Source organism: Loxodonta africana, chromosome 20 (genome assembly GCF_030014295.1).
Source record: "Loxodonta africana isolate mLoxAfr1 chromosome 20, mLoxAfr1.hap2, whole genome shotgun sequence".
NCBI classification, from domain to species: Eukaryota; Metazoa; Chordata; class Mammalia; order Proboscidea; family Elephantidae; genus Loxodonta; species Loxodonta africana.
The window spans coordinates 14,101,557-14,119,469 of record NC_087361.1 but is presented as its reverse complement, the minus strand read 5'-3'; the positions used below and the strand labels follow the sequence as shown (position 1 = coordinate 14,119,469).

The 17,913-nt window shown below is 42.8% G+C and overlaps 1 protein-coding gene across 4 annotated transcripts in view; it reads left to right on the top strand.

Annotated features, from left to right (window-relative positions):
- The window catches only part of COL8A1 (collagen type VIII alpha 1 chain), a 184,312-nt gene extending 167,563 nt beyond the window's left edge, over positions 1 to 16,749 (top strand). For 2 of the 4 annotated variants that reach the window (XM_010598600.3, XM_010598597.2), the window contains exons 3-5: positions 5,073 to 5,162; positions 8,667 to 8,970; positions 12,976 to 16,749. In XM_010598600.3, coding sequence (XP_010596902.1) covers positions 8,670 to 8,970; positions 12,976 to 14,882 — 2,208 coding nt within the window. In that variant the 5' untranslated portion in view covers positions 5,073 to 5,162; positions 8,667 to 8,669 and the 3' untranslated portion in view covers positions 14,883 to 16,749. The remainder of the gene's footprint in view (positions 1 to 5,072; positions 5,163 to 8,666; positions 8,971 to 12,975) is intronic. The other 2 variants (XM_064273054.1, XM_010598599.3) reach the window with 1 other exon arrangement.
- Positions 16,750 to 17,913: the final 1,164 nt, after the last annotated feature.

The window sequence follows — 17,913 nt, the reverse complement described above, 5'->3', positions numbered from 1 at the left end:
TAGACTGTTTTAGCAGCTGACATTATTCCAGTTAGAGAAACAAAAGGAGTTAATTGCTGACTTCAAATATGTGAGCTATTATTTTAAGGAAAATGTTCTCCAGATGTTTCCCACCTCCTCTGAGAATGGAAATAAGCTTAAAGTTCAACAGGAGAGATTCAGATTAGATATTAGGGAATTTATGTCTGTGAAATCCTGCAACTGGTTACTGCAGAATGTGAAATCTCCTTCTCGAAAGAAGTTTTGGAATCTGGTGGTGGGCCATCAGCGTGTGTGTGGAGGGGAGGGGGCACAATCTAACTGACATCTCAAGTTCCTATCGGTCCCAGAAGGTCATGCTGTCCCTATAACTATAGCTAGTAGGTGGGGCGGTTGGCCACTGTTAATTATAGGAGAATTCAAGATTCCTCAGGCAAGCATATAATTCAGATCCAGTTTTATATTTACATCAGTCTTGATAGATATAAATGGGAAAGTCAACTAAAACTAAAGAAAGTTTACTGAATGGTCCTGCCCGTTGCCTCAATTGGATTGGTTGACCAACATCTGATCGGCTTATTTCTTTGTGCTCCATTTCAGCATATTCACCTTGCCAATGGCTTTCTGCCTTCATGAATGCCTTCTAAGCTTGTGTTCCTCCTTAGTCCAAAAAGAGTAAAGAATCTAGTCCAGGGTCTTATTCTATATATCAGAGAAATACTTCATTTTAACCAAAAAGACAGCCTTCATAATTGGTGGACAAGATGGAGAAAAACGACAATAAAGTTAGATCTAGTTTACTTTGCAAAACAAAGTAGAAAGATTTATTAATTAATGTATGAAATAACAGCTCCTAAAAGTAATCAAATAATAATTTTAAATTTCAAACTTGAAATGTAACAGAGATAAATATACAGTCTTGATTTCAGTAAAATAATTGATTATATAAATGTTTTTTTTTAAATTGCTGTCGAGTAGATTTCCGCTCATAGCGACCCTATAGGACAGAGAAGAACTACCCCATAGGGTTTCCAAGGCTGTAAATCTTTACAGAAGCAGACTGCTACATCTTTCTCCCATGTAGTACCTGGTAGATTCAAACTGCTGACCTTTCTATTAACAGCGGAGCACTTAACTGCTGCATCACTAGTGCTCAGGACTGATGATGTAACATATTTGAAGTATGTTCATGGTGCTGACTGACACAAAGTAAGTGCTCAAAAACCTAACTAACACTGTCATACTTAGATGTTCCCTATCTCCCAACCTGCTTTTCTACTGTAGCCATCCTTTGGCTCCAGTTTTCTCACATACAGTCACTGATTTTGCCCAATGCCAATCAACATGAACCACCCTTCCACCCTTCTAGCTACCCAAAAATAATTCATTCCCACAAAAGGATTAGGTTTTCTGAAGATTTTAATTTAGGGGAAATGCAGGAGGGAATTTGCAATACATTTTTTTTTTTTTTTTTAATCCTGTAACAAACATAAAAAGCCCCATTTGAAATGAGGTCTTCCCTTCTGGACTGCTCCTTCACTGGGGATCTCCTTTTTTTCTGATTTTCCCCTCCCACCCCCCATGCAGCAGTCAACTCTGCTCACAGTTAACCTCCTCCGTATTCCCCCGAAAGGCCAATGTTCTGTGTCCTTTATTACTTCGAGTTGCTTTGATCTTCCTTGACTGCCCAGGTGCCAGTCCACCCAGGCTCGAAGACTCAGTTTCCACCCTAAAATAAGTTTCAGAGAGCATTATCTTAGCAAATGATAACCACCTTTTCTCCACCCTCCAATTTTGGGATACATTTTCTTAATTTCCCTTCCCCTTACTAAAATAAGCTACTTATGTACTGTCATATAGAAATCAAAAAAGGTGTGTCTTCCCTACAGGCTGCTCAGATAATAAAAATAGCAACACAAGTTTGTACAACAAGGTAATAAGTTGCCTTGTGAAAGTCAAGCAAGAAGTATGATGGCTTTCTGTGGGACTTCTAAATGGGGAGTGAGGTTGAATTAGATATTTTTAAAAGCCCCTGTCAACGCTAAAGTTTTTGATTGTGAAGACCCATTAGTAAACACTGAGAAAGACAAAAAAAAAAAAAAAATCACACATTTCCCTTGCCCTCAGAAAGCTTATAATCATGTAGAGGCCTGAGGACAAAAACAAGCAACCAAACAAACATAAGCTTGATTAGAATGACATTCAATTGAGTCATTCTTTTAAGAGGACTAGAAGACAATAATGGTTGAGAAGGTGAGGAAGGCTTCATAGAAGAGGTAGGGATTGATTCAGTCTGGAGGAATGTTGGTGTAGTGGTTACGAGCTCGGCTGCTCACCAAAAGGTCGGCAGTTTCAATCCACCAGCTGCTCTCTGGAAACCCTGTGGGGCAGTTCTGCTCTGTCCTATAGGGTCACTATGAGTCAAAATCGACTGGACAGGATGACAACAGGTTTGGTTTTTTTGTTTTGGAGAAATGGTAGGATTTTAATCTGTAAAGGGATAAAAAATAATAATAATTCCCCAGGAAACTGAAGAACATATTTTGGAAACAGAATTTTATATTGTTGTTGTTAGGTGCCATCGAGTCAATTCCGACTCATAGTGACCCTATGGACAACAGAACAAAACACTGCCCGGTCCTGTGCCATCCTCACAATCGTGGTTTTGCCTAAGCCCACTGTTGCAGCCACTGTGTCAATCCACCTCATTGAGGGTCTTCCTCTTTTTCGCTGACCCTCTACTTTACCAAGCATGATGTCCTTCTCCAGGGACTGAGTCCTCCTGACAACATGGCCAAAGGATATGAGACGTAGTCTCACCATCTTTGCTTCTAAGGAGCGTTCCGGTTGTAGTTCTGGTTATATATTAGTGAAAGGTATTTACAACTACCATTGTAAGACAATTGACTTTTTTTTTTTAATTGTGTCTTAAGAGAGAGACATTAAAATGAAGCAACTTAAATGAGAATATTGTGCCTCAGCGATGGTAAATGCTTTTGTTTTGTTCCATTTAGCTACCAACAATCTTGAGTGGGGTCACCTCTCTTTGTGACGGATGTCTCACTGGAGATAAGTTATGCATCAATGAGGAGATGACAGTCTGACAGAACAAGACGCTTATCCATTGCTAGACAAAGGGTTCTACCAACAACCTCCCTCCTGGGTACACGGAAAAAGAAAAATTTCACACCTGATTCTCTAAAGCAAGCAGGCTTACACCATATAGAATATGCATCTAATAGCTTATCTCCCCCTGGACAGATTTTAATGGCCCCAGATGCCCAGCTGACTTCTTCTCAACAGTCTTACCTCTGTATACAATTCACTTCCTTCCTTTTCAAAATAGTTTCTTCTGCCTCAAGTCATTCTCTAGCCTTTTACCCTGGCTTGGTTTCTCCGTAGCACTCAAATCTGAAATTATAACGTTTATTTTTAACTTGTTTATTGTCTGTCTCCTCTCATTAGAATGTGAGTTCAATAAGATCAGGGACCTCATCTCTCTCTCTTATTCACCACTATAATTCTGGTACCCAGAACAGTTCCTAACACTTAGTAGGTACTTAATAAATATCTATATCTCGTGAGTGAATTGCCCTATGAAATGCAATCAGGAGAAATTTTCCTTGAGAGGCATGAAAAAGCCAGGAAGACAATTCTGGTGAATACTGCCGTGATTCTGCCTGTTTCCCTTGTTTCGGGGGGGGGGGGGGGCGGTAAGTCTGAGGCTCTGGAGAAATGACAGATCTTGTGCAGGGTGCAAATAAGGGGCACAGAGGAAGAGCAGCCCAGGAATATCAGAGAGATTTGTGCACACCACACATGTGCATGCACGCACACACACACGCACACAGACACAGACATGCTGTGTTAACCTTATGTGATAGAGAAATTTGGATTTAGGATATATTTGAAAGGATTGAAGGTTTACATACGTAAACATTCTTTTGGACAGCAAGCCAAATTCTCATGAGGCTAAATGTGCAAATAGAATGGTAAGGAGCATCTAAAATAATGTAGCTCACATTACTCTGTTATATGCATTACAGGTCACGTAAGGAAACTAAAACCTTCTGCAGCCTTTCTCAAATGCAGGAAACCATTAGGGCTGTTCACAACGGTCAGCATGGGTGACTCTGACACCCAGAATAAATGATTGCCTTGGTTCAGCTGTTCTTTGTGCCATTTTTTACAAGTACATTTTAATGGCCATAATTGTTTTACTCATGTTAGCTTTGTCATTATTGCAGTTAACCTCACGTTTACTTTGGCTAGTAATCTTCTTTGAAAGTTTTTCACATTTCAGTTGATTTTGTCTTTTTGGTCAAACTCCATCAATAATAACTTAAATTTGAAGAGTGCTTTTCGGCTTATAAAGAACTCATGTTATCATTTGTACCCCTCTGTGGGTACGAAAAGGAGCCCTAGTGACTCAGTGCTTAAAGCACTTGGCTGCTAACCAAAAGGTCGGCAGTTTGAACCCACCAACTGCTCCAAGGAAGAAAGATATGACAGTCTCCTTCCACAAAGATTTACAGCCTTGGAAACCCTGTGGGGCAGTACTACTCTGTCCTCTAGGGTCGCTGTGAGTCAGGATTGACTTGATGGCGGTGGGTTAGGTTTGGCTTGGTGGGTACAAACAGCTCTGTGGGATCGGCAATGATTAGAATTTCTGTTTTATAAATGAGGAAACTGAGACTTAGCAAAGAAAAGAACTTGTCCAAGGTCTTAGACATGGAGAATGGCAGAGCTGAAGCTAAAATCCAGGTCTTTCGCTTTTTCTATGATGCTTTTTCCATATTACATGACACCCATCGCTAAGCCCCTGGCTGGCAAAGATCCAGTATCCGTACACTTCAGATGTTTGTGTTCACATATACATTTATGCCTGTGCACCTATGCTTGCACACGCACACACGCACAGACACACACGCGCACACATCGGTTGCCAAACAAACGGAAACCCAAGAAAGCATCAGACAGAACCCAGAACATTATTGTGTGCTGTATCCTCAGGGAAAGAAAAAAAGACCAGAAAACCCATTACCACCATTCCTTTCCAACAGGAATTCCAAAGCTCCTTCTTCCCCCACCAGGTGTCTGTACAGTGTTCCCCAACTTTGAGGTTCTTTGGAGTGATTTGGGAAGTACCACCACGCCACTGTGACCACCAGAAATATCCTCAGGTACGGGGGAAATGAGTCAGGATAAGCCAAGCAGTAAGTTCTAACCAGGGGCCCTACATAAATATTCAAGTGAAAGCAGAACAAAGTGTATTTAAACAAATAGCAGATGGCAGGCCTAGGGAGGTGATTCGGGGGAAAGAAAGGCCAAGCGCATGAGAGGAAATAATTGCAGTAAAGCAGAATCCCACCGGGCTTTTGGTACTCACCTGGTCTTCCCCCAGGCATTTCACCTCCCTCCAGGTTTCCAGTATTTCATTAGCTTGTCCTGCTTTAGAGATTATTAAGTATGATCTGTCCAGTGAGTTGATAGAAGGCTGAAGAGCTAACCACACTAGCTTATTATTAAAGATACCACCACAAGATTAGGGTTCAATGATTAAATTCATTCAACCCCAAAGGTAGAATTAAGTCCCAGCTTATACATTACCATGTATCATCACCTATTTCTGGATTAACACTTTCAGCTCTCTAGTGACTACCTGAGAAACACTGAGCATTAGAGCTGGCCGGGATATTAGAGAGCAACTAGGCCTTTTTTTTTTTTTTTAACAAATGAAGTTGAAGGGATTTTTCCAATACACATTCCTAAAATGAGAAATAAGGTCAGAAATGCTGGACTTCTGAGTGTAAAAAGCAAGGAAAAGAAGTGTGCGTGGTATACTATAATCGGTCTTTTTAAAGGAGTGTGTATTATAGTATGTTTGCATATTCATAGACTCTCTGGGAAAACATGGAGGAAAAACAAAAAAAGTGATTGCTTCAAAGGGAAGGGATTTTAGAACTGGAGATCGGAAGGAAGCAGGAGAGAAATTTACTTTTTTCTGGATATTCTTTGCTACTCATTAATGGTTTACACATCTGTGTCTTCTACTAAAAGTGTGCAAGCTCCTTGAGGGCAGGGCCTGCTGATCACATTTTATCCTTCTTTGTAAGCCCTGGCCTAGCACTGTTCCTGGTAAGCACTGAGCAGATTATTGTTGTGTGAATGTTTATGACACGTGTTCTTTTTCCATCTAAAAGTAACTTTACTCTAAATGAGCGTAAATCAATGTTAATTTTGTGGCTGTTTCCAAATGGTTTATAACAATCATTCTTAGAATGACAAAAAATAGTAGTTTTCTATCTTCTTCCACTTTACCGGAAAAGATTATTTAGAGTATCCTTAAAGTAAACAGTTCCTGAACTGTTCTGATTTATGAAACGGCGGAAGTGTTATCATTTTGCTGACAAATGCTTCTTCATTTATCCCCGAAGTCGGGAAAAAAGTCTGTTTAGAAAAAGTTGCGAAGCAGTGAACTCTGTGGTAGGGATTTGTAATAAATATTTTCTCAGGTGCTTTTTATTAATCAATCGTTTTGCAGCCTGCTCACACTCCTGGCAGTATACTTGAATAGGATGTCACATAGTCAGTACACATTTTCTAAAAAGTGGTGAACTGTGGTCTAGAATTAAGTAAGGCAGAAGCAAAAAAAAAAAAAAAACTCCCATGAGAATGGAAATTATTTAGAGTGTTGTGAGGATTTTCCAGAAGACAACGTTGAATGTTGTGAGGAACTTGCCATTTCTCTCTTTCTTTCTCTCTGAACAATGGGCATTATCGTGACACCCTACTTGGGATTCCGGTTCTCTCGAAGCCCCTTAGTAAGGGAGTAAGAGCGTGGCTCGTGCCTTCCCACCCTTAACGTCACGGAGGGGCCCCTGAGCAGACTTGCGTGTACTGCGCCTGCCCTCTAGTGGGTATTGGGGCTAACATTGCATTTCCCTGAGCTGCTAAGCCTTCCGCCTACGTTTCCAAAAAAAAAAAAATAGAGGTCTTTTCAAGCGGCTTTTTACAAACAGATAAAAAATCAAAACCAAACGCATTGTCATAAAGTCGATTTCGACTCACAGCGACCCAAAATCGATAGGACAGAGTAGAACTGCCCCATAGGGTTTCCGAGGCTGTAAATCTTGAGAGAAGCCGATTGCCACATCTTTTTCCCTCAGAGCATGGGTGGGTGTGAACCATCACCTTTCAGTCAGCAGCTGAGCACTTAACCTCTGCGCCACCAGGGCTCCGTATAAACAGATAAGCCCTGTTTATATTTACTGTATTAACTGCTCATTTGCAAAGAGTACTATTACCGAGCTTAGAAACAATTTTTTTTGAGGAAACAAACATCTCCCTCTATCACATTTATACAAATAACTTGTATTAAATAATAGTACATAATAGTTTCATGGAAACCCCGGTGGTTAAGTGCTACAGCTGCTAATCAAAAGGTCGGCGGTTCGAATCCACCAGGCACTCCTTGAAACCCTGTGGGGCAGTTCTACTCTGTCCTATAGGGTTGCTATGAGTCAGAATGGACTGGATGGCAATGGGTTTGGTTTTGGGTTTAATACTTTCATAATACTATGAAGATAAACTTTAATCTACAGCAATCCCAGTTAGCCAAATTCTAAACTAATGACTTCATAATATTTAACCAGAAGAAAGAACTAGTATATATACATAATTGTGACAGTGATTTTTAAATGACATTTTGGAACTGTCACGAAGCACCTTTTCTTTAATTCAGAAACCTGTAGTTTTTGTCGTTCTTGTTTAACTTTTACATTTATTTGTGACCACAAGGAAGCAACCAAAGGCATCTGACAGATGAAAATTTTCTGCTCCTGGGCTAAAGCCAATAAATTACTGACTGTCTCCAGTTAGAGTAGAATTTTGGCACTTATTAACAGAGCCTCACTTGCCAACAAGTTTGCCTTCTTTTAACAGAATCTAGCCTATCCATTAGGATTAGGTTTGGTGTACATGACAACACCCAAAATGATAGTGGCTTAAAGAAGATAGAATTCTACTTCTCTCTTGAGTACACAAAGTCCAAAGTTCAGAATGAGGAGGAAGACTCCCTGTTCAGACAGGGCTGAGGCCGCTCCCAGCTTGTTACTCTGCCATCCTCCGTGCTCAGCTCTCACCTCGTAACCCAACATCTCTGGTCCCTTTCCAGGGAACACATCCACAGTCCGGCCAACAGGCAGGAGGAAACAGAGAACAGGAGCACTCCCTTTTAGGACCCTTCTTGGCAACCGCACACATTACAGTTACACCCAGTTGGCCCAGACTTGGTCACGTGGCCACACCGAGCTGTCGTCTTCATTCGGGCTGCTCTGTTGCCAGCTGAAAATCAGTGGTTATGATACTATGGAGGAAGGGCAGAATTGATATTTGGGGCAACTAGCCATTTCTCCTGTAGTCTGTGTTCTCACCAAGGGCCAGATCCTACTCATTTTTCTTGTGCATGTGTGTTTATTTGTTTGAATGGGTTTTGTTTTTTTTTCTTTTTTTGGTTTGGTTTTTTCCTATTGAAAAATAGCATTTTTGTTTTCATTTGCTTCCATCCATGAAGTTTTTATGACGAAGACTGTTTCCCTTTTTATGTTTTTCCCTCTGTCTCTAAATAAACCTTGGTCACTCAGCCTACAGGCTTTCACCATGTTGGTGCATTCCTCCCTTTGCAGGTGATGGCTGGGCCGCCCACCCCTCTGCAGCTGCTGGGAGTGCTGCTTACCATTGCCCTGGGCTACGTTAGGCTCATTCAGGCTGGTGCCTACTATGGGATCAAGCCACTGCCACCTCAAATTCCTCCTCAGATCCCACCGCAAATTCCGCAGTACCAGCCTCTGGGCCAGCAAGTACCTCACATGCCTTTGGGCAAAGACGGCCTCACCATGGGCAAAGAGTATCCACAACTACCCCAATATATGAAGGAAATTCCATCGGGGCCAAGAATGGGCAAGGAAGCAGCACCCAAGAAAGGCAAAGGTAACATTATCGAATGGTCATGTTCCAGTGATGTTTAAAACAGCAGTTGTTCAAAATCTTAAATTATGGGATAAAAAAAAAACCAAACCAGTTGCCGTCGAGTTGATTCTGACTCATAGCAACCATACAGGCCACAGTAGAACTGCCCCATAGAGTTTCCAAGGAATGCCTGGTGGATTTGAACTGCTGACCTTCTGGTTAGCAGCCGTAGCTCTTAACTACTAGGCCACCAGGGTTTCCAAATAGGGTTGCTATGAGTCAGAATCGATTTGACAGCTGTGGGTTAAATTATGGGACCGGGAGGTGGGGGAGGGGGGCTAAATTTGAGACACTTTTACTTTAGCGCTTGTTACTGACATTTATTAAACACCTTGCTATTGTTAACTGCCTTCAAGTCAGCCCTTTGGGGGCCCCAAGCACAGTGGGATTGGACCACTGTGCTGAAACCTGGTCAGTATCACAGCAACATGTGAGTCTCCACTGGCAAATGGGTGGCTGTGCATGGCCAGGAACTGAACCCGGGTCTCCTGCATGAAACACGAGAGTTCTACCATTGAACCACCACTGCCCTGTTCAAGTTCTAAGGAAAGATACGGATAAAATTATTATTTTATGTTTTGCCTGATTATTTCAACTAGTATCAAATGAAACAAAATATCTTTGATAACAAATGATTGATGACCTTATTATTTATTTGTTCACACATTTAGCAGCTATTTAATGAGCATCTACTTTGTGGCCAGGCTGTGGGCCAGACTCTGAGGGATAAGGCAGTGAAAAAATAAACACAGAAAGTGACAAGTCAGTCTTCTGAATTAGGAGAAGAATGTAAGGATGTGCTGTGTTTAAAGAAAAGAGGGAGAAGAAGGAAGAAAAGAAAAACCATGTAAAAGCATTGTGTGAATAAGAAACAAAAAACCAAACCTGTTGTTAATATGAGATAATTCCCACTCATAGAGACCCCACAGGACAAAGTAGAACTGCCCCATAGGGTTTCCAAGGCTATGATCTTTACGGAAGGGGACTGCCACATCTTTTACCCACAGCGGCTGGTGGGTTCAAACCACCGATCTTTCAGTTAGCCGCCAAGCTCTTAACCACTGCACCGTCAGAGCTCCTTTTTTTGTGAATTGGGTTCTATATGAATGCAAGTGTTTTTAATATTTCATAACTAAGCTACTACACATGTCAATCAATAAATGGACAGACAGAAACAAGAGGGTAGAGACTGCATCTGGAGATGACACCTGGAAGTATCTCCCATTCTAGGCATATTTATTAGTTATTCAGCACCTACAAAGTACCTGGCACTGACACTCTTCCTATAAATTCCTTGGTTTATCTGCAGTTCTAGGAAACCTAACATTTGTAGCCAAACAGCTGTCTCGGAGTAGCCATTCTCTTTGAGGAAATGGAGGCCATTCCCATTAGTGCCTGCACTCACAGGAAGCTCTGTCTCTGGAGAACCACTGGACTTAGCAGTAAAAGTCAGTCCTAGATGCCAAAAATGAGAGAGACTTAGTCATTTAACCTCTCTGGGCCTCCTTTCTTCATGCATAAAATAAATTTGTCGAAAAAATCAATGACATAAGGTGAGTAAAAGTGGTGAATAAATGCCAAAGCACCACAGGTCCTTCAACAGCTGGTGTTGAACAGCAGGTCTTTCAACAAATCCTCAGTAAGAGCAGAGAATATTCCAGGCACTATGCTAGACACCAGAAAACCATGACTAATAAGACGTGATCCTCCCCAGATGTTGTTCTGTTGTTGTTAGGTGCTGTCGAGCTTGTTCCGACTCCGAGAGACCCTACGTACAACAGAACAAACACTGCCCAGTTCTGTGTCATCCTCACAATCATTGCTATGCCTGGGCCCACTGTTGTATTCACTACGTCAGTCTGTCTCGTTGAGGGTCTCCCTCTTTCTCACTGACCCTCTACTTTACCAAGCATGATGTCCTTCTCCAGGGACTGTTCCCTCCTGATAACATGTTCAAAGTACGTTAAGACAGAGACTCACCATCCTCCCTTCTAAGGAGCATTCTGGTTGTCCTTCTTCCAAGACAGATTTGTTTGTTCTTCTGGCAGTCCGTGGTATATTCAATATTCTTCACCAAACCATAATTCAAAGACATCAGTTCTTCGGTTTTCCTTACTCATAGTCCAGCTTTTCCATGCATATGAGGTGATTGAAAATAGCATAGTTTGGGTCAGGCAAGTGGTAGCTTCCCAGATGCTCCCTTGATATAGTAACAATGCAATTTGCTGCTTAGAAATAACATTCTGTAATAACACTATAATAATATCTATTAGCATAAAGGAAGGAGCCTTGGTGGCAATGGTTAAGTGCTCAGCTGCTAGCCAAAAGGTCAGCAGTTCGAACCCACCCGGAGGCTCTGCAGGAGAAGAGACCTGGGATCTGCTCCCATAAAGATTATAGTCTAGGAAACCCTATGCGGTACTTCTCCTCTGTCATATAGGGTTGCTATGAGTCAGAATCAACTTGACAGCACACAACAACAACAGCATAAAAGAAGCATTCCCAATTTTCTTCTCTTTAGGAGCTGATATTCCACTTAGGGGATTGTTGAGGTCGTTTGTTTTTTCCTTCCTTTTGTGAATGGCTTGCCAGCCTTTTGGGACTTCCTGTACTTAGGCAGATGGGTACCAGAGAGCAAATCAGGGAATTTGAAAAGAATGTGAGTTCTATGGCTCTTTTGTTCCCTGCCAGTAGCTTAGTGAAAAATAAAGTGGTCAAAATTAAGATACTACTATTGGTTAAAATAATACCTTGGGGCTATAAATTTCATTTCTTTGTGCTATCCATTACTGTCAGTAGCATGGAACATACAGAGTTGTGTCTCTTTGCAAGCTGATCATAATTGTTAATAACATGGGCTTTGTATTTCAGTGACAACTCCAGAAAGCACAACCCCTTTTACATCTGTTACCGGGTCCTGTAGTGTGGGTGTATTATTCTGGCTGTGCAGATAGGAACACAGAAGTGCTGACGGCTTAAGGGACAGGATCAAGGTCTCATGTCAAGGCCAGGAACAGAAGCAGAGCTCCCTGCTCCCAAACCCAGCTCTCTCCCTTATCCCTACTGCTTGTCATCCCAAAATATCTCACTCACCCTTCCTGTTTAAAAACCAAATTTGAAAATGAGAAATAATTTATTAAAGAATGATACTTGAGGTTTATGAAATCCCACAGCACACTACAGAATTTAAGTAAATCTATTCGACTTTAGAGGACAGACATGGAAAGATATTATTAAACCATATGCAAAATAAAATACTTCTATTCTTCCCCAAGCCCCCCCGGTAATGACTTTCATCAAGCACATCATATCATATTTCAGCACAAGAGAAAATATCATTCAGCCAAAAATTACTATATAATAAAACTAAGGACATGAAAAAGTGCAGTATACCATTAAGTAGAAAAAATTAAAATGGAGAATGGCTCCAACATTGTTTAAGATACACATGCACACACACACACACACACACACGAAAACATCTAGAACACACAAGACGGAAATACAAGCATGAGGTTGTTACCTCTGAATAGCGGAATTACAGGCAACTTTGATGTTTCTTTATACTTCTTTGAATCTTCCAAAATCCCTACAGTAAACATACCACAGTATCTCCAAGTTGTGTACTTGGAAAATGTTGCTTCATTATTTTTCAGCTTTTTACTTAACCAACACTGATAATAGCAGCTGCATATATCAGTTCTCAAAACAATGTCAAAGAAACTATGAGCTTGATTGTTCGTTAAGTGTTTACACTGCACAGTCCTGGAAGAGTTCATTAAGCGCTTACGCCATGCAGTCCTGGAAGATGAGCACATTAGTCTCCATCTTTCTTTCTGATAAGTAGGCAGATCTGTCAGAACTAAACCATGAATGTCATTACTTCATTCATTACTTCATTGATGTGAGAACTGATCAGCACTAATATTTCCCCGTCTCTCTCCTTCCTCTCCTTTTTCCCTGCAGAAATACCGTTAGCCAGTTTAAGAGGGGAACAAGGTCCCCGTGGAGAGCCTGGCCCCAGAGGACCCCCTGGGCCCCCTGGTTTACCAGGCCATGGGATACCTGGAATCAAAGGAAAGCCGGGGCCACAGGGATATCCAGGAATTGGAAAGCCAGGTATGCCTGGAATGCCAGGAAAACCAGGAGCCATGGGAATGCCTGGGGCAAAAGGCGAAATTGGACCCAAAGGGGAGATCGGGCCCATGGGGATCCCAGGACCACAAGGACCTCCGGGGCCTCATGGACTTCCTGGCATTGGGAAGCCAGGAGGGCCAGGGTTACCAGGGCAACCAGGAGCAAAGGGTGATCGAGGACCCAAAGGACCACCAGGACCTCCAGGCCTCCAGGGTCCTAAAGGAGAGAAGGGCTTTGGGATGCCAGGTTTGCCAGGGCTGAAAGGTCCTCCAGGGATGCACGGCCCTCCAGGCCCTGTTGGACTTCCAGGAGTGGGCAAACCAGGAGTGACAGGCTTCCCTGGGCCCCAGGGCCCTCTGGGAAAACCAGGCCCTCCAGGAGAACCTGGGCCACAGGGCCCTGTTGGAGTACCAGGGATTCAAGGACCTCCTGGGATACCTGGAGTTGGAAAACCAGGCCAGGACGGAATCCCTGGACAGCCAGGATTTCCAGGTGGCAAAGGGGAGCAAGGACTGCCAGGACTGCCAGGACCTCCAGGACTTCCAGGGATTGGGAAACCAGGCTTCCCTGGAGTCAAAGGTGACCGTGGCGTGGGGGGTATTCCTGGGCCTCTTGGGCCAAGAGGGGAGAAAGGACCAGTAGGTGCCCCTGGAATAGGAGGGCCCCCAGGAGAACCAGGCCTGCCTGGAATCCCAGGTCCTATGGGCCCTCCAGGTGCTATTGGTTTTCCAGGACTCAAAGGAGAGGTTGGGGCTGGGGGGCCACAGGGACCGCCAGGTCCCAAGGGTGAGCCAGGACTTCAAGGCTTCCCAGGAAAGCCAGGTTTCCTTGGTGAAGTGGGGCCCCCTGGCGTAAGGGGTTTGCCAGGTCCCATAGGGCCCAAGGGGGAGGCTGGGCTCAAAGGTTTACCAGGGCTCCCTGGGGCTCCAGGGCTGCTTGGACCTAAGGGAGAACCTGGAATCCCAGGGGAGCAGGGTTTACAAGGCCCCCCAGGCATCCCAGGGATTACAGGCCCTAGTGGCCCCATTGGTCCACCTGGAATCCCAGGCCCCAAAGGGGAACCAGGCCTCCCAGGCCCCCCTGGGTTCCCTGGAGTAGGGAAACCGGGAGTGGCAGGACTTCATGGCCCCCCAGGGAAGCCTGGTGCCCTTGGTCCTCAAGGCCAGCCTGGTCTTCCGGGGCCCCCAGGCCCTCCAGGGCCCCCAGGCCCTCCAGCTGCAATGCCCCCTACACCACCACCCCATGGAGAGTATCTGCCAGATATGGGGCCGGGGATTGATGGCGTGAAAGCTCCCCATGCCTACGGGGTTAAGAAAGGCAAGGACGGAGGGCCAGCCTATGAGATGCCTGCATTTACTGCTGAGCTGACTGCACCTTTCCCCCCGGTGGGGGCCCCAGTGAAGTTTGACAAAGTTCTCTATAACGGCAGACAGAACTACAACCCACAGACAGGCGTCTTCACCTGTGAGGTCCCCGGTGTCTACTACTTTGCCTACCATGTTCACTGCAAGGGGGGCAACGTGTGGGTTGCTCTGTTCAAGAACAACGAGCCCATGATGTATACATATGACGAGTACAAAAAGGGCTTTCTGGACCAGGCGTCCGGGAGTGCGGTGCTGCTGCTCAGGCCCGGGGACCGGGTGTTCCTCCAGATGCCCTCAGAACAGGCTGCAGGACTCTACGCCGGGCAGTACATCCACTCCTCATTTTCAGGATATTTATTATATCCCATGTAAAAGAAAAGGAAGAGAGATTAAATAGAAGAAAAAAAGTGACAATGACGCACCAAAAAATCCAAATGAAAAACACACAACCGCTTCAAAATGTTTATACAGTTGGAAAGTTATATTGAAGTGAAAATTTGGACCATCATGTACAAATAAAAACTCAAATGCATGTTTAATGCTCTGCACAGCAGCTTGTAATTGAAAATAATGGGAAGAAATTTATGTATCAGATACTGACGTGTGTTGTACCCACTGGAATCGTATTTGCTGATGTATGTTATATGCTTCCATGGTAACCTGCTTACTCAGATCAGTCAAAATATTTCCGTATGAAGGATCATAGCTAATGAAAGTCACTCATATTGTTTATTTTCAAATATCTATAAGTACAGCTTAAAGACACAGAAATGAGAACAATTGCATACCGTATTTACTTGCATAATTTCCTCTGTATTTGTGCAGACACTTTGACATGGTTGGGGGGGAGCTGGGTATTACTGCCCCAGCAGGAGTGTATGGGATCGAGCGGTTGGGGGGCGGAGGGGGGAACCATGACACTGCTTTAGTCCAAAGGATACTTCTTTCTTGTCAGAGGCCGTGTCAATTAGCAATGGGAGTCCTACTCAAAATTGGGTCTCTCTAGAGACCCTGGGTGGTGCAAATCGTTAACCACTCAACTATTAGCTAAAAGGTTGACAGTTCAAGCCCACCCGGAGGCACCTCAGAAGACAGAGCTGGTGATCTGCTTCCAAAAACGTCAGAGCCTTGCAAACCCTATGGAGCAGTTCTACTCTGACACACATGGGGTCACCATGGGTTAGAATCACTTCAACAACCACCAGCAACAGGGTCTCTAAAAGGACAGGTGAACCAATCAACCATTGTGCATTTACTCAGTGCCCTCTGTGTGCCCAGCACTGCACGGGACACTTTTGTGGGGTATCAGACAGTGCCCCCCAAGGAGCTAGCAAGCCAGGTGGGAGACAGGAGCAGTGATTTACTCATCTGTTCCTCAAAGTCGGATTTTTTTCTTTCTGATTTTTTTTTTCTCTCCATGTAATTTCTACTGTGACCCAACTATTATAAACACTTGGAAGTTATTAGAAAAAAATAATAATAACCTCTCCCTCAATAACTTTCCAGTTTTGTGGAATGTTTACTATCAATAGAAGTTAGTAACTGTGTTTACGTGCATATAAAAATCCCTCCCCTGCTTGACTACACACGTAAATGACCACAATGAAGTTGCAACCGTGAAGGACATACCAATATTTCACAGTAGCTTTTAAGTTTCAAACGAATTTTCCTGTAGTATATATGTAAGTTGACTCATCCTCTGAGGTTCCGGAGTAGATTTTCAAAATCCACACCAGTCCTTATTTGGGAGAAAAAGTTTCAGGATTGCATAGCAAACTACATTTTTATTTGAAAAAACAATTTCGCAAGTTTAAAATCTGAAAATGGATGTGCTGCTTCCTGGTGTAGGTACTAAAATTGTAAGTGAAGAACTATTTTTTAGGAGCAATCTGTGTGGGAGCCATCTAGAATGTCAAAGGGCAAAGACCATCCACGCTTTTTAAGTTGCCTCGTATCCAGCCCATCGAGAGCCAGCTGGGCCCCATACATGTTTGTAAAAGAGAAATAAATATTTTTCCAGATTTTCACTTAGGCACATGCTAACTGCTTCAGGTATTCTAATCTGGCCTCAAAACACAGAAGCCATTTCAAGTCTGTTCTTCGCTTGCTGCTGATACGATGAGCTACTAGGGGAATTATGTGGGATTGTGGTGGTAGAATCTTGTTACCTTTTCCTCAAAATTAGATGGATACAGATGGGAAAATACACAAATAAATATGGTATAAATGCACGTGGAAATGTGTCTATGTCAAATCTGAATCATTTTTACCGTTAAGAAAATTCTCCTCTTGGCCTAATGTCTATCTTCTTATTCGGTATACAAGCACCATTTCGTCTCCATTTTTTAAAAAGACAAATGAGTTTATTATCACAGGATTTCTTATTCACTGTTAATTATATGACAAACTTTTCCCATTGAAAAGCTGTTCCAACCTTCATTTTCGAAGCCAACAGCATTTCTGTGGCCAAATGTCCTTTGGGTTGGTGGTGAAATAATTAATGAGGATGCTGGTGGGGGGCTGATAATCGAGGGGGCAACGTGGATTCACTGGGCTCCTGCTGAAGAGCTGCATTGAAATGGCTTGGAAGCAAATCAGATCAGCTCATTTGTGAAGCTGCATTTATCTGTACATGTGTGGGCTTGTAATTTCCCCAAGCAAGGGAGAAATTGTCTCTTTAGTTAAAACCAAATTTCACTTTTCAAAATATCTTCCAACTTATTTATTGGTTGTTGCTCAATTGCCTATCTATGTGTGTACATTATCAGGCATATGCTTCTAGTGTGTACATGGAAGAAAAGCAAAGTTTATGCCAGAGACTGTGTATTCTACAATGGTGCTAATCTAGAGCTAAATGAATTACTCCATTTAATTTAAAAAGAGTTTTAAGTAATTATCTATGTGTCTGTGTTTCCCTTTTGAGTATTGCACATCATGTTAACACATTAGTGTAAAAGCAGGTGAAACAGTCATGTGTTCTAAAGTCTAGGGATAGTGCTATACTCCCTATTTAATTCAAAATGAACTAGAACTTTTCCCTGTGAAATGGACTAAACTGGCATTATTGTTATTTAAATACAGAGTATTAATGCAGTGTGACATCCCACAGGGGAGAAGAATGTCTGTAAGGGGTGACTGTTCTCAAATATTTTACAGAACCCTATGAACGATGAACAGACTGGTAACTTTTTTTGAGTTTCCATGATAGATTTGAGACTTGTCAATAGCAAATCAATTTTGTATTTAAATTTTTGTACTGATTTGAAAAAAAAGTCTTATTAAATATCTTTAAAAGTATGTTTCTCATTTTGTTTATATCACTCAGCTGACATTGTTTGAACCTCATAACTTGTCTATCCCCTGTTGTATTAGCTGCTAAAATAAAACTCATTGCCATCCAGTC